This window comes from Cynocephalus volans, chromosome 7 (genome assembly GCF_027409185.1).
Source record: "Cynocephalus volans isolate mCynVol1 chromosome 7, mCynVol1.pri, whole genome shotgun sequence".
Taxonomy (NCBI): Eukaryota; Metazoa; Chordata; class Mammalia; order Dermoptera; family Cynocephalidae; genus Cynocephalus; species Cynocephalus volans.
In genome coordinates, this window is record NC_084466.1 from 133,601,139 (window position 1) to 133,615,606 (window position 14,468).

Here is a 14,468-nt window from a genome sequence, read left to right on the forward strand (position 1 = left end):
GCACCGCGGCCGCCGCCTGGAGCCCAAGATGGCTGGGCGCTGAGGGAGGCGGCTCGGCCCGGCCCCGCCGCCGCAGGCTGGCTCCGACCGCAGCCCCGAGCCTCCCAGGCCGGAGCAGAGGCCGAGAAGAAAAGAAAGTGGGGGGAGGGGGCCGGGGGGGCGAGGGGGAGGGCCGGGCGGGGGGAGGGGAGGGCCGGGAGCCGAGCCTCCTGTTCATTAGCAGTTGAGAAAAATTCCTTTCTAGTTTGATCAATCCCTGTTTTCTCGGCAGAGCCGAGGCGCCCGCCCAGCGCAGAGCCGGAGAGCGGGGTCTCTCTGCGGCGGGGGCGCCCGGCGCCGGGCCTTGGGGGAGCGCAGAAGTAGCAACCGGGGGGTCAGGCCGGAGCACCGCCGGGGCTTCTCCCTCCCTTCCTTTCTGGTGGCCTTTTTTCCCACTTCTCTCCCTCCCCCTTCCGTTTCTATTTGTGAAGGGAGGAGGAAGGCAGAGGCGGGCTGGTGTCTCTGGCCGGGGACTGGAATTTCATCTGAATGACTGCCCCTGCGCGCACGCAGCGCCCCGGAGTCTGCCCGCCTGCGCCCCGCAGCCCGCACCCGCGGCCGGCCGCCCAGCCGGGGGACACCCGCGCCACGGCCTGGGGACCGTCGGCTCGCCTCGCTCGCCCCGTCCGGATCTAGCAACCCTCGGTGCGGCAGCACTTGCGTCCCCGGCTTCTCGGACCTCGGCCACCAGCCCAAGCGAGGGAGGCGCGGTGCCGATAAGCCGGGAGGGAGCCACCATCGCTGCCGCGGTCGCGAGAGGAAGTGTGCGGCTCCCGGTCTCTGTCCGCCGTGGGGCGCGCCCCAATGTCCGCCGTGGGGCCGAGCGCAGGCCGCGGACCGCCGCGGCCCTAGCCACGCCGACGGAAAAGCGGCCTCTTATATGGAATTTGGACCCCGGCGCTCCACTCCAGGGCTGGTGCCCCGGCCGCGGCCCTGGCGCAGTCCGCCGCCTCCCGCTAGGCGCTCGAGAGGAGGAGGAGGAGACGCAGCCGGCTGCGCGCGCGGCGTGAGGACCGAGGCTCCCTCCTCCGGGGGGCGGGCACGCGGAAGGCGCTGGTGACTGAGTGACTGTCGGGGCCGGCGGGGACTGGAGCTCGGGGCTCGGCGGGCCTCCTGCTGCACCGGACGGACTCCTAGGATTGGGGAATTGGGAAGGCCTGCCCAGGCCTCCAGTCCGCAGCCGCCATGGCGGAGAATTGGAAGAACTGCTTCGAGGAGGAGCTCATCTGCCCCATCTGCCTGCACGTCTTCGTGGAACCAGTGCAGCTGCCGTGCAAACACAACTTCTGCCGGGGCTGCATCGGCGAGGCGTGGGCCAAGGACAGCGGCCTGGTGCGCTGTCCGGAGTGCAACCAGGCCTACAACCAGAAACCAGGCCTGGAGAAGAACCTGAAGCTCACCAACATCGTGGAGAAGTTCAACGCCCTGCACGTGGAGAAGCCTCCGGCGACGCTGCACTGCGTGTTCTGCCGCCGCGGCCCCCCGCTGCCGGCGCAGAAGGTCTGCCTGCGCTGCGAGGCGCCCTGCTGCCAGTCCCACGTGCAGACGCACCTGCAGCAGCCCTCCACCGCCCGCGGGCACCTCCTGGTGGAGGCGGACGACGTGCGGGCCTGGAGCTGCCCGCAGCACAACGCCTACCGCCTCTACCACTGCGAGGCCGAGCAGGTGGCCGTGTGCCAGTACTGCTGCTACTACAGCGGCGCGCATCAGGGACACTCGGTGTGCGACGTGGAGATCCGGAGGAATGAGATCCGGGCAAGTACCCTACGCACCCCCCCACACACACACACTCACACTCTCTCCCGCCTGGGGACCACCCATCCTTACAGGCTGACTCTTGTGACATCAGGCCAGAGGCCCCCTTCCAAATTCTTCTTAAAGTTTGGGGACAAGGTCCTGGGAAGGGTCCCAGATCGCTACTGGGTACATTCCCGCACCTGTGCTCATAGGATCCATCTTGTGAGTCCTTTACAGAATTAGGGTGTGGGGCTGTCGGGGTAGAGTTTGGGTGTTGCTTTTCTGTTTTGCGCAGCTCCCTCCCCCAGCGTTGTTTCTGTACGCCTTACGGTAAATCACCAAGGCGGTGACCCCGGTCCCGCTTCTCCAGCTGCTGTTTATGTAATGAGTGTCCTGTGCCGCTGCTGTGGCTTACATGATCCATGATGTTGGCATACCAATGAGGAAGTAAACAAAAGCAGCCATGTTAGTTTTAAGCTCTATTGGAAACACATTGGGGGGTGGGGGGAGTTTCCGGAGGGAGAGCAGAACTCCGGGTGTCTATCTGGACAAGGCCCACACAGCCAGCAGAGTCCCCGGACAGTGTCTCAGCTATCTGGATTATTCCCGGTAGCCCGTTCTCCGTGTGCGAGAATCGCTGCCCTCTGTGTGTATCGCACGCCCCTGCATGAACAAGCCTTAAAGTATGCGTCTTCATCACCCTGAGCCCTTTTCTCCCAGCCCAGCCCTCTCTCACAAGCCCTCCCACATTTGGGGAGGGGAAGTGGAAGACGGAAAAAGAATCCTGTGGGTTTAAGGTTGAGCCTCCTTGAAATCTGGTTTCAGGCAGCTGGCTCCCCTGGGCTGCCGGCTGGGTGATTACGGAACCGCATCCCCTCCCATTGTATACACCCTGCAGCAGCGGCCAATGTCAAAACCGCCTTCCCCTCAGGCCTCTGGACCTGCTTTTGGAGCTGGACTGAGGCAATACTTCCGTCCTCTTCACTGGAGGGGAGTTCCTCCTGGGTCCCTCACTGGTCCCCTGGCTTTCGGAGATGAGTCATACCAGAAGGAAGGGGTTGGCCTGAGACGGTCTGAGCCACCTCAGAAGCACCAGTTTGGGGCCTGGGTGTGATATCATGGGGGCGAGGTTGGGCTTTGGGAGGACTGGGAGTGTTTATGGGTGGGGACCCCTGGAGGCAAGCTGAGGCCACTGGGGAGTTTGGGTATGAGGAAGCTCTTAGCGGGACACAATTGTAGATGGAGCCGTTTCCTGTGTGGGGGGACCAGTCAGAATGAGTCACTGTTTAGCAATTAAAAAACATACACTTAACCAACAAAAGGCAGGAGGGCCACCACAGGCTGAGGGCGGGGATAACAAAATTTACAGTATAATTAGTTTCCAATTGGATGGGCTAGCTTTGGGTTTTTGTGCCAGGATAGGCCTCTGGTTTCTGAAAAGAAGTGTGGTGGGAGGGTGGGGAGTGGAGAGAGGAGCCGCTCCCCACTCCAGGGTTGGAAAAGGCCGAGGCCTAGGGTAAGGATGAGCCCCCCCACCCCACCCCCGGTGTCCTCACTCCCGACTCAGGACAGGCACAACCCACTTTCCCCAGTATTGGGAAGTTGCTGCTATTAATAAAGCTGGAAGGGCTGGGGAAGAGGCTGGGAAGAGTGCAGAGGCAGGAGAAAGGAAGGCTGCCCAGTTCCCTGTCCGGGAATTGGCAGTGGAAAGTGAGAGGAGGGGAAAGGAGATGTAGCTGAAAGGAACAGAGGAGGGGGCGGCAAGTGGTGTAATGGGTGAATGTGTGCTCACACCCACAGCGCTACTTGCAGCTGGCTCTGAGTGCTCCGATATCTTTAATTGGGGTAGGGCAGAAAACAATTATACCCGATTTGGTGGTAGGAGTGTGTCTTTAGGTGTGTTCCTGTATTTGTGTCTTTGAGACCGTCTGCTCTACCCTCAAATGCACCTGTCTCCCGCCTGTGTAATGGGGATGGGGGCGAGCGGGTGGCACGTGCTCACAGAGTATACCCTGGGGTTCCCACCAGCAGGCCCCTGATTTCCAGGCTGGAAGCAGGCACTGAACTTTGTCAGCAGCTCCGTGGTGTGTGTGTGTTTTCTTGTGCCTGGTGTGGGCAGGCCCAGAAGTAGTGGGTTGCATCAGGGCCAGATGTGCGGTTCTGTGCGCTCAGCATCTGTACCGGCAGAGGCATCCTGAGTCTCATCCCTCTCCAGGATCCGCCCTCCCCCAGGCTCTCAGATTCTTTGGTGCCCCAGGGCACTGGAGTTGAAAACGCTTCCCCGCCCTCCTTCCGGGGGAGGGGTGAGCCGTGAGGAACTGAATAGAAGAGCCCTTTGCGCTCTCTGGGCCAGACAGGGGGAGGGGCCTTTTCCCTGGCCCCTTTTCCCTTGCTGGAGGGAGTTCGACTTCCAGGGCCTCTGTTTCTGCCGCGGTTGAGGGCAACAGAATTCTCCAGGATGTAGGAGCAGAAGCAGAGAGACCCGGTACATGCCTTAAAATCTAGGCTCTGCTTATTGTGTTTCCTCTCTGCCCTCCCAGGGGGGCTACTGACAATAGGAAATCCTGAGTATCCCTCCTTGGTGGCCCCACCCTTACACACTCACAAGCACCCACATGTGCACATTGGCCAGTGGCCTGGAGCAGGGTCCCAGCAAGTGGACAAGCAGGGCTTCCTTCTAGCCTGGGGGACCAGAAGGGAGACTCTCAGTCAGGCCTGTGCATGTCATTGCCCCACTCGCCCTTGGGAAGCCAGTGTGTTGGCCACATTGCCTGGAGGAGGCCTGGATAGGCCCTAAATGTTTTCTGTCTTGGGGCTGTGTGGGGCTAAGGGCCCAAGACTGGGACATTGAGGTGGGCTTAGACCATGCAGCGTTGGATGGTCAAGTCCCCTTCCAGCCCCTAGGTTCAGGGGTTTATCTGAGCAACAGGGGACTTGTAGGAGCTGGGAGCACCCCTATCTCATAACCTCCCTCAACATGGAAAGAAGACCCAAGAAAAGGCCTGGTTACGTTTGTGAGGAGCTGTGCAGGTGTGTGTTCAGGTGTATCTGCTTGCGTTTGTGCAGTCATATTTGTGCTTCTGTATCATCCCTCGGACCCCAGATTAAGGCTGGAAATGTTGCCAGGACCCTGTTCCTTGCATTCTCAGAGGATCAGAGTTGAAAAGAGGTGTTCTCTAGAGGAGGGGATCCCACTGCTTGGGCCAGTTTGGGGCCACTTGGGATGAGGGTGCTCCTGGCAGGAGGAGTTGCACTTGTACCCTGGAGGGAATCCTGGGTCCCTGCCCCCACATGTCTGTCTCTGGGTGGGCTGTGGGAGTGAGGGCAGTGCAGACCCCCCCCCCAGCAGACCAGACTCCTGAGGTCTTAGATGGGGTGGGAGGGTGTATATGTGTATGGCGTAAGGGTCATGTAGCTGCCCCTTCCTTGACCATCCTGAGTCTGCATGGAAGGGGGGCCTGGCTTGGTTCTCTTCCCTGGACCCCAAACCGAGCCTCAGGCAGAGGCCCAGCCCCCCATCTCCACCCCAGGATCCTGCTGACACAGCCAGGCGCCTGTCATGCTTGCCCTATTGATTACTCTGCCTCCTGCAGTTCCGGGTGGCTGTGCATCCATGTCTGTCTGCAGGTGTGTGTGTCTGCACACGTGCGCGTGCATATAGCCAGCATGTCTGGGGTTGTACATCTCACATGTAACTAATTTTTTGTGTCCCACGTGGGTATCTCTGAGAAGGGACAATGTGAAGGATTGACTTAATTACGTAGTTGTCTTGTGTGTGGCTATGGGTCAGGAGATGTGTGTTTGTGAGAGTGCAAAGGGTGTCTGCATGCCATGCTTGCTGTATACCTATGAGTGGAGTTGACTGTGCCTGCCTGTTGTCAGCATGACCATGCTAGAGTGAGTGCCTGCTCAGGTGATTGCTGTTTAGTGTCTGTGAGTCTGCCAGGGGGCGTGTGACTTTCTCACCTGGTGGGGGCTCTGGGGGAGGGAGGGAAAGATGGGATTCAGTTTAGGGTGAGCTTGTTGCCTATGGTGGGTCTTGGAGATGGGAGCCCGAATAGGTCCTGTAGTATTATGCTGGGGGCAGTATGGGTGGGCACAGGGAGCCCGGCTTGGGCCCCTCCCCTGGGCTGGGCAGGCAGGCCTGGCTGGCCTCATCCCTGGCCCTAGGAAAGTCTTCCTTCCCGGCTGGCCTGGCATTCAAACCCAGACAAAGGGGGGCTTTCTCTCTCGCCTCTTTGTTCTGCTGCCCCAGAGCGCTGCTCTCTGCATGGCAAAAGCTAATTCCACTCTGCAGCTGGGAAACTCTCTCTGGGGTCTGCCGGGCTCGCCTCCTACCCTAATGCCCCTTCTCCCTAGGTCTGTGGTTTCCCCAGGCCTGGGGGTTCACATGGTAGCCCAAGGTGGGGGTCAAGGCAAAAGATTTTCTTAGAGAAGGGGAAAGTGCTGAGGGCCCCAGGACAAGGGGAGGCTAATGTACTTCTGGGATAAGGGCTTAGCTGGAGGTGTGGGGGGAGGGTTTGGCAGCTGGGGAGGAAGTTAGGTTGGGATAGCTCTGAGCAGGGGGCTGGAGCCAAAGCTAGAGCTGGCATGAGAGTCATCTGGGCAGAGACCTGAGCAGAAAAAGGTACTCCAACAGCCCAGCCTCCTATTTTTGTTGCCCCCCCTCCTACCACCATAGGGGCTGCTGGAGCCAGCCCTGGCCTTGTCTGAAAGCCTAGGGCCTGCCTCTGCTCCAGCCCCTGGGGCCCCATTCCCTCCTGACCTTGCTTCTCTTCAAGGTTGACTTGAAGGTTTTATTATTATTATTTATTAACTTTTATACAGCCCAGAATCCCTGCGCCTCACCTGTCTGCCCAGTCTGGTCTAGCACCGAAAATGCCAGCTGGGCCTGGCCAGTCAGGCTCCAGAGGACATGAGGCTTTCCCAGGGCAGGAATGTAGGGGGCTTATGATTCTCCCTCTCTAGGTTGGGAGGGGCATCAGAGGGAGCAGCTCAAGGCAGAGTGAAGAACATGGTCTGAGGAGCAGGGTGCTCTGGGGCTGTGGAGGGATGGGGATGGATTGTCCCCATAGGCCCAGGAGCAGACCTCAGGAGGTCTTAGGCCCTGAGAGGCAGGGACTGCTGAGTGGGACGGGGTCCCACATTTCTCCTCCTCCCTCTGAAGGCCTGGCCCCTCAAGTGCTTCTAGTCCAGACCATGGTTCCCACTCTGCTCTGTTCCCACACACTTGAAGTGTGCCACTGTGACTCACTGTGGGCTGGGAGCCATTTGTAAAGTCCGCCCCCCCCCCCCCCCATTGAGAGTCCTTGCTATGAATTGGGCTGGGAAATCTGGTCCTACCTGAGCTGTGGGTTTTTCTCAGGTGGGAAATGGGGCCTCCACTCTTAGCAGTTCCCTGGGGAAGCAGTTGGGGATTGGAATGGAAAGGATGCTGCTTCTGGTGGAGAGGCCCAGGGGCAGTAGGTGGGTATTTCCCTCCTTCCCAATTTCCCAGTGCTTGAGGTAGCAGCAGCACCTCCTCCCAGGTGGTATCTGTAGCAGGATTAAGATCACCTGGCCCCCAGGGAGGCCCAGCCCTGCAAGGGTGAGCTGGCCAGCATGGGCCCCTCCCAGCCCTCCCTGGCTAGCAAGCCCTGGCCGGCTTCCTTCCCCATCCTCCCCTCTCTCCAACCCCTGCAGCAGAGACAGGAGCCCGGTGGCCTCTGAGGCAGGAAGGGGAAAGGAAACCCATCTACCTGCTAGTGAGTGTGGCCACTGCCTTTTCTAGGCCTGGGCTGGATTCCCACCCCAGAGGGTCCTGGGACAGACAGCACCAGGGCCTGGGACACTGAAGCTAAGGGAAGATACCTTAGGGTCTCAGGGTAGTAGTGCTGCCAGGGGAGCTACTGAGGAAAACCTAGAAGGAGAAGGGACTGGGCTGAGCCCCATCCCCCAAGACTGCCCTGAGAGGTCAACCATGAGCTCCCTGGGGGGCCTCAGTGCAGGATGTAGGGAAGGGGCTTCCTCTGGCCTGCAGGGTGAAAGTAGAACAGCCCATTTCTATCCTCTAGGGAAACTGGGCAGGGAATCTGAGGCTCTTTCCTAGCCTTCATCTAGGGCAGGCATACCCCGAATCTGATAGATTTGATCATTGAGAGGTAATTGGGCAGGGAGACCATGGTGCAAGATTTGTGGGGTGAGTGGGGGCTGGGCTTTTAGATGTCCCAGGCACCGGGATGTTAGGGGTGGCCTGGACGCTGAAGTGTGTGTGGGGGGGGGCACTTATCCTCCTGAGTGTGGGTACAGGGCAGCTAGCAGGCAAGAATTTGAGGGCCAACTGTTCCAGTGGAGGTAAGAAGGCCTAATGTTTCTGAAGAGGCATCCTGGCCACCTCGCCTTTATGGCAGACCTCCCTCCATTGTCTGGGGCCTCCTGGTGGTCCCTCCTTCACGGTAGGGGTTTGGGGGCAAGTTATGTGCACCTGTGTGCAGCAGTGGGCATGAGAGGGGCTCGGGTTTGGGTAGCGATGTGTGCTCTCTGTGTGTGTGCATGTGTGCAGGCAATACTGTGGGGCACCTCTGTTCCTGCCTCCACCCAAGCTGTGTTTATTGTCAGGCTCTGACCCTAAGGCTGGTGGCAGATCCCTGTGCATGTTGCGCAGAGGATACGGGCCTGCTGGAAGGGCAGGGTGCTGCTGAGTCTGGTCCTGGGTCACTGAAAGGTCAGGTTGGTTGGGGTGGGGTGTACCCCAGGCTTCCCCAGCTTAGAATCAGAGAGCCTTACCTCTCCCAGCTCCTCCTGCCCCCGTTCCTGGTTCTTGGTTTCTAGGGCAGCTGCTCACAGAAAACGGGGTCCGTCTGCAGTCTCTTGTTGGCCTTGGTCTCCCCATATGTAAAATGGCTCAGAGGAGTGAGGATGGGATTGGTGGCAGCTTGTCTTTGAGAAGCCAGCTGGGTGTGGCTGGAAGTGAGGGTCATGGGGTCAGACATGAGGATCATTCTGAGGCTCCCACAGAGGAAGAAGGCGAACCCCTCCTTGCTGAATGGACAGTTACCGTAAGTTCCTGTGATTACACAGTGCCTAGCTCTGCTTTGCTCATCTGCCTGGCAAATCTTACTATGTGTGCAGAACCCATGGGTTTATTCAGTGAACGTGGTGTGCACCTGTTGGGTGCTCAGGCCTTCTTGTGCATGGCTGTGCAGCAAGGTGGAGAAAGACAACAGCAAAGCCCCGTTCTTGAGAGGCCTTGAGTTTCCTACAGAGATCAGACCACAGTTTGTGAGACAGAAGACTCCGGAATAGTTGTATCTATTAGAACTCTCTGCGATGATAGTAAGATGATAGTAACATTATGTATTATGTATCTGTAACATCTGACACTAGCTACTTGTAGCTATTGAGCACTTGAAATGAGGCTGGTGCAACTGAGGAACTGATGTTTAAATTTATTTTTAATTAACTTGGACTTAAATAGCCACATGTGACTAGTGGCTACCACATTGGACAGCACAGCTACAGAGGGAGGGCAGAATGTGACAGCCCAACTGCATGACTGGGACAGGAAGAGAACTGCACACACTCAGAGCAGGTGTCGTGGAAAGCTTCCTAGAGCAATGGAGACTTAAGTTGGGCCTTGAAGGATAGACAAGAAGAGGGAAGAGGCACCGTGAGCTGCAGAAAAAAACATAAACAGAGTGCAAGGAGTTAAAACGTAGAGTGTTGGAGACAGGATATCAGCCCACATGGCTGGAAGAGTCAGCGTATAAAAGAGTCTTCATTCCATGCTATAACATTTGAAAGGAGGGAGTCATTGAGGGTCCTTGAGCAGGGGAGAGACCCTATTTGAAGTTATGTCTGGTGGGGGAGGAGGACAAGATGGCTGGAGCAGCTGGGAGGAGAGGGGTTGTGGATAGGAGATTAACAGCTGAGAACAGCAGCTTGTTCCAGCACCTTCCGGTAGACTGGCCTCCAGCTTTAGGAAAGCCAGTGTCTCCTTTCTGCCTTGGTCCACCTAAGAGGCTCAGGGAGCTAGCAAGGACTCCAGAGGCCCAGCTCTCAGCCTCAGAAACAAGGAGGGGTGGCTGGCTAGATGCCCCCTGGTGTAAGGCAAGTATAAGATGAGATCTTTGGACTGAGCCAGAGGGCCCATGTGACCCTGGGAGATGATTTGACCCTCTCCCTCTTAGGGTACTCACTTCTAACGTGGTGCTCGCTAAAGAGAGGCAGTGGCTTGGGTGAGAACAGACCCAGCCACTAGATCACCTGGGTTTGTAACCCAGCTCTGCTGCTTACTAGCTATGTGACTTTAGACAAATCATTTAACCTCTCTAGGCCTCAGTTTGCTCTTCTGTGAAATGAGGATAATAATATTACTTACCTCATAGTGTTACTGGGATGATTAGATAGGTCCATACAGGGAAAATTCTTAGAATGGAGGCTGCCTGACCCTGCCCTCAGAAAGCTCATGGTTTAAGTATGTGTGGGAAGCTGTTCCGGGCTTCCGCTTGCTGGGAACAGACTGGCCAGACAGCCTTCAGCAGGCCCCTGGGATTGTGTGGGGGCCAGATGGGGCTGGGTGTCAGAGATTTGAGGCCATCTGGGTCAAAGGATCTATAGGATGAGTCTGTTGTGTAGGGGAGGGATGGTGCTCACCCACGTTGGTAAGGGTTGAAGCTACAGCCCTCTCTGATAACCCCCTTCCCCAACTGTCCCCACAGAAGATGCTGATGAAGCAGCAAGACCGGCTGGAGGAGCGAGAGCAGGACATCGAGGACCAGCTATACAAACTTGAGTCAGACAAGCGCCTGGTGGAGGTAGCTAAGCCCAAGCCCAGGGTATGGGGTGGGGGTGGCTTGGGCACAGGGCCTTGGGCAAGCTAATTCCTGTGGCTGTATGCCAGAATCCCGTCAGTCATTCTGTGAGCTGTCAGTGGATGAGCCCCCACTGGTGCCAGGGGTGGCTGACAGAGAGCCCTGCGTTATCGGTGGGAAATTGGCAGGTCAGGCCTTGCCCTGGGGGACTTGAGGGTCCCAGATGCCACCATCCAGGATATGAGACAGCTAGGAGCAGTGACCAGCGGCCCCCAGTGCTCACCTGCCTACCTGTCCCCTCAGGAGAAGGTGAGCCAACTGAAGGAGGAAGTGCGGCTGCAGTACGAGAAGCTGCACCAGCTGCTGGACGAGGACCTGCGGCAGACGGTGGAGGTCCTGGACAAGGCCCAGGCCAAGTTCTGCAGTGAGAACGCGGCACAGGCACTGCATCTCGGGGAGCGCATGCAAGAGGCCAAGAAGCTGCTCGGCTCCCTGCAGCTGCTCTTCGATAAGACAGAGGACGTCAGCTTCATGAAGGTGGGCTGGTGGGACCCAGGGGCCATGCCCAAATTGGGGCTGCCAATTCTTTGCTCCCCCACCAATATGCTCACATGTCCTTGGCTTTGGAGCCAGCCTGCTCTTCTAGCTTCGCAACCTTGGGCAAGTCATAGGTGCTCCCTGTGCCTTGTTTCCTCACCTATAGAACGGGGTTGTTCATAGAGGTCTACTACCCTTTGTCCACAATTCCAAATTTTAAAAATCTCTGAAAACTAAAAGGAAAATATTTTGGCAACTCATTTAATAGCACAGATTGACCTGAACTGATATTGGGCAATTCATGATCTTTATTTATCTCACATGGCATGAAAATTCAAACATTTTGCTACAGAAATGTTGATGTATTAGATTGTGGTGTCCTGCTGGGAGTGATATGTAATATATACCAAATTCCAAAACACACCTAGTGGGCCGGCCCGTGGCTCACTCGGTAGAGTGCGGTGTTGATAACACCAAGGCCCCGGGTTCGGATCCCATATACGGATGGCCGGTTCGCTCACTGGCTGAGCGTGGTGCTGACAACACCAAGTGAAGGGTTAAGATCCCCTTACCGGTCATCTTTTTAAAAAAAAAAAAAAAACACCTAGCCCCAGAGACTTGAGAAAAAAGGTGAAGGACCCGTGGAACCCACCTCCTAGGTAGATTTGTGGATGAAATGATGGGTATGTACAGAGCATGTGCAGTGGTATAGGTCACAGAGCAAGTGCTCAGTAAATGTTAGCTATTCTTGTCTTCCATCCTTGCATTCTGGCCACAGTCAGGGTCCGCCTTGCCTGGGGAGAGGGAGGGTGGGGCCGCCTGTCCTCCCCTCCGCCCATGCTGCCTTTTCTGCTCACTGACCCTTTTCTCTCTCCCCAGAACACCAAGTCTGTGAAAATCCTAATGGACAGGTGAGCAGGTGGCCCCCAACCCTCAGGGGAACACATCAGGGAGGGCAGGGAAGGCCAGGCCCATGGCAGGGAGGTAGGGCGGGCTCACCGGTGATACCTCCTCACAGCAGATGCCCCGTCCACTGCCCCCAGGACCCAGACCTGCACGGGCAGCAGCCTTTCTCCCCCTAAGATCGGCCACCTGAACTCCAAGCTCTTCTTGAACGAGGTGTCCAAAAAGGAGAAGCAGCTGCGGAAGATGCTAGAAGGTGAGAATGGGGTCCTCCATCGAAGGGAGAGAGCCCTTTGGGAAGGGAAATGCCAGAGGCTTCCCTCTGAAAACAGTATGGCCCAGTTAGATAGACCTTCCTTCATATCCTGGCTTTGCCACTTCTAGCTGTGGGAACTTGTGCAGGCGACATTACCTCAGTAAGCCTCAGTTTCGTCAGCTGTGAAATGGAAGTAATAGGAATCTCTGCCTCCTAATGGAGGCGTGAGCATTGATGGAGATGTGAGGTGCTTGATCCTGTAGATGCAAAAGGTCCCTGGGGGGACGGGGCCTGGGTTGCTTGGGTGGGAGCTTTGGCGACTGTTGCCTGAAACTCTCCACAGGCCCCTTCAGCACGCCGGTGCCCTTCCTGCAGAGCGTCCCCCTGTACCCTTGTGGTGTGAGCAGCTCTGGGGCGGAAAAGCGCAAGCACTCAACGGCCTTCCCCGAGGCCAGTTTCCTAGAGACGTCGTCGGGCCCTGTGGGCAGCCAGTACGGGGCGGCGGGCGCAGCCAGCAGCGAGGGCCAGTCGGGGCAGCCCCTGGGGCCCTGCAGCTCCACACAGCACTTGGTGGCCCTGCCGGGCGGCGCCCAACCAGTGCACTCCAGCCCTGTGTTCCCCCCATCGCAGTATCCCAATGGCTCCGCCGCCCAGCAGCCCATGCTCCCCCAGTATGGTGGCCGCAAGATTCTCGTCTGTTCTGTGGACAACTGTTACTGTTCTTCCGTGGCCAACCATGGCAGCCACCAGCCCTACCCCCGCTCCGGCCACTTCCCTTGGACAGTGCCCTCGCAGGAGTACTCACACCCACTCCCACCCACACCCTCCGTCCCCCAGTCCCTCCCCGGCCTGGCGGTCAGAGACTGGCTCGACGCCTCCCAGCAGCCTGGCCACCAGGATTTCTACAGGGTGTATGGGCAGCCGTCCACCAAACACTACGTGACGAGCTAACGCCACGCAGGCGGCGGGTGCTGGGGAATCTTCCCCCCCAGCCCCCAGTGGCTTGGGAATTATGCATCCAGAGACCTGCCCGTCTACCTTCTCCTCCCCTTCCTCCTTCCATTCCCCCGGTCTCCCTGGTCTTTTCCTTTTGGATTTTGTTTTGTTTGGGGCTTTTTTTTTTTTTTTTTTTTTTAAATGAATCTCCTGGACAGGGAGGTGACAGTGGGAGGTGGCCTGGGCCAGGACCTCAGGTAGCCCTGAAGTTGGGGAAGTGTCTGTCTCAAGACACCGAGCTCTCCTGTCTCTCCTTTTTTCTTCCAGTCTTTCCCTTCGCACCCCCAGGGCTGGAAGGAGACTCAGCTTCCCCTTAAAGCCTTGGGAGGTGCAGCCCTCCTCACCCCGCCGTGGGAGGAAGGCCCAGTGCCCACTGGCCTGTTTCTCCTCTTGTTATTTGGGGGGACAGTTTGATCACTGATTGAGTAAGGAATGACCTATAGATTGTGGGGCTTTTTGTTTTTTTTAATTTTTTTAAACCAAGAATGATTTCTCCTGCTTCCTTCTCACCATCTTCCCAGACGGAGTTCAAAGACCACTTCTCAAGCAGCTTTTGGCACCTTCAGCCTCAGAGTGGAATCTTTTAAAGACAGGAGCCCCATGTCCAGGAAAGGGGAAAAGGAACTTTACCAATGAGAGTGACCACAGCAAAGCAAATAATAATAATATTATTAATAATAAAGAGAAATAAAAGAAATAGTAAAATAAAAAATAGCACAGCCCTTGTTGAGGTCAACGGGGGAGGAGGGGCTGCCCCAAGTTGGGTCCTTGCCTGGATTTTGACACAGCAACTTCCTGTAGTGAGCACTTTGTATGAATCGTGGACTTCCTGTTCTCAAGGCGCAGGTATTTATTCTGTAATCTGTCTAGAGCACACACCGAAATCCAACCTTCTAATAAACATGATGGCGCAGTCCCGCTCCCTGCCTTGCCTTTTACCCCCTAATGCCCCAGGCCTGGGCTCTCCAGGCATTGGTCTGGGGAGGGGCCTTCTAAGAACAAAAGCCCCTGCCCTCCTTTCCTTGATCTGCCCTCCTGGGCTTAGCCGGTTCCAGGCCTGTGAATATCATTTCGCCAGGCACTGACCACATCTCCTCTTGGCCTTGGGTTCTTTTGACAAATATTTGCTGAGGGCCTTTGGGGCCCAGCCCCATGATACCTGGTCCCTGGCGTTTCTTTGAGGTTCTGCCAATGTGCTCTTAGCTAGG

The 14,468-nt window shown here is 57.1% G+C and overlaps 1 protein-coding gene across 1 annotated transcript; it reads left to right on the forward strand.

Annotated features, from left to right (window-relative positions):
• The first annotated feature begins 264 nt into the window (after nucleotides 1–264).
• Nucleotides 265–14,165, forward strand: TRIM8 (tripartite motif containing 8). The gene is made up of 6 exons (XM_063102776.1): nucleotides 265–1,794; nucleotides 10,476–10,571; nucleotides 10,872–11,105; nucleotides 11,985–12,016; nucleotides 12,149–12,264; nucleotides 12,608–14,165. The coding sequence occupies exons 1-6, from the start codon at nucleotides 1,225–1,227 to the stop codon at nucleotides 13,213–13,215; spliced, it is 1,656 nt and encodes a 551-aa protein (XP_062958846.1). The 5' UTR covers nucleotides 265–1,224; the 3' UTR covers nucleotides 13,216–14,165.
• Nucleotides 14,166–14,468: the final 303 nt, after the last annotated feature.

What these genes read in the sequence shown, in the direction of transcription:
- TRIM8 (XM_063102776.1), top strand. Translation starts at nt 1,225, where the DNA reads ATGGCGGAGAATTGGAAGAACTGCTTCGAGGAGGAGCTCATCTGCCCC. An exon ending in TCCGGAGGAATGAGATCCGG is followed by an intron (nt 1,795 to 10,475) that starts GCAAGTACCCTA and finishes CTGTCCCCACAG; the next exon opens with AAGATGCTGATGAAGCAGCA. An exon ending in GTGAAAATCCTAATGGACAG is followed by an intron (nt 12,017 to 12,148) that starts GTGAGCAGGTGG and finishes CACTGCCCCCAG; the next exon opens with GACCCAGACCTGCACGGGCA.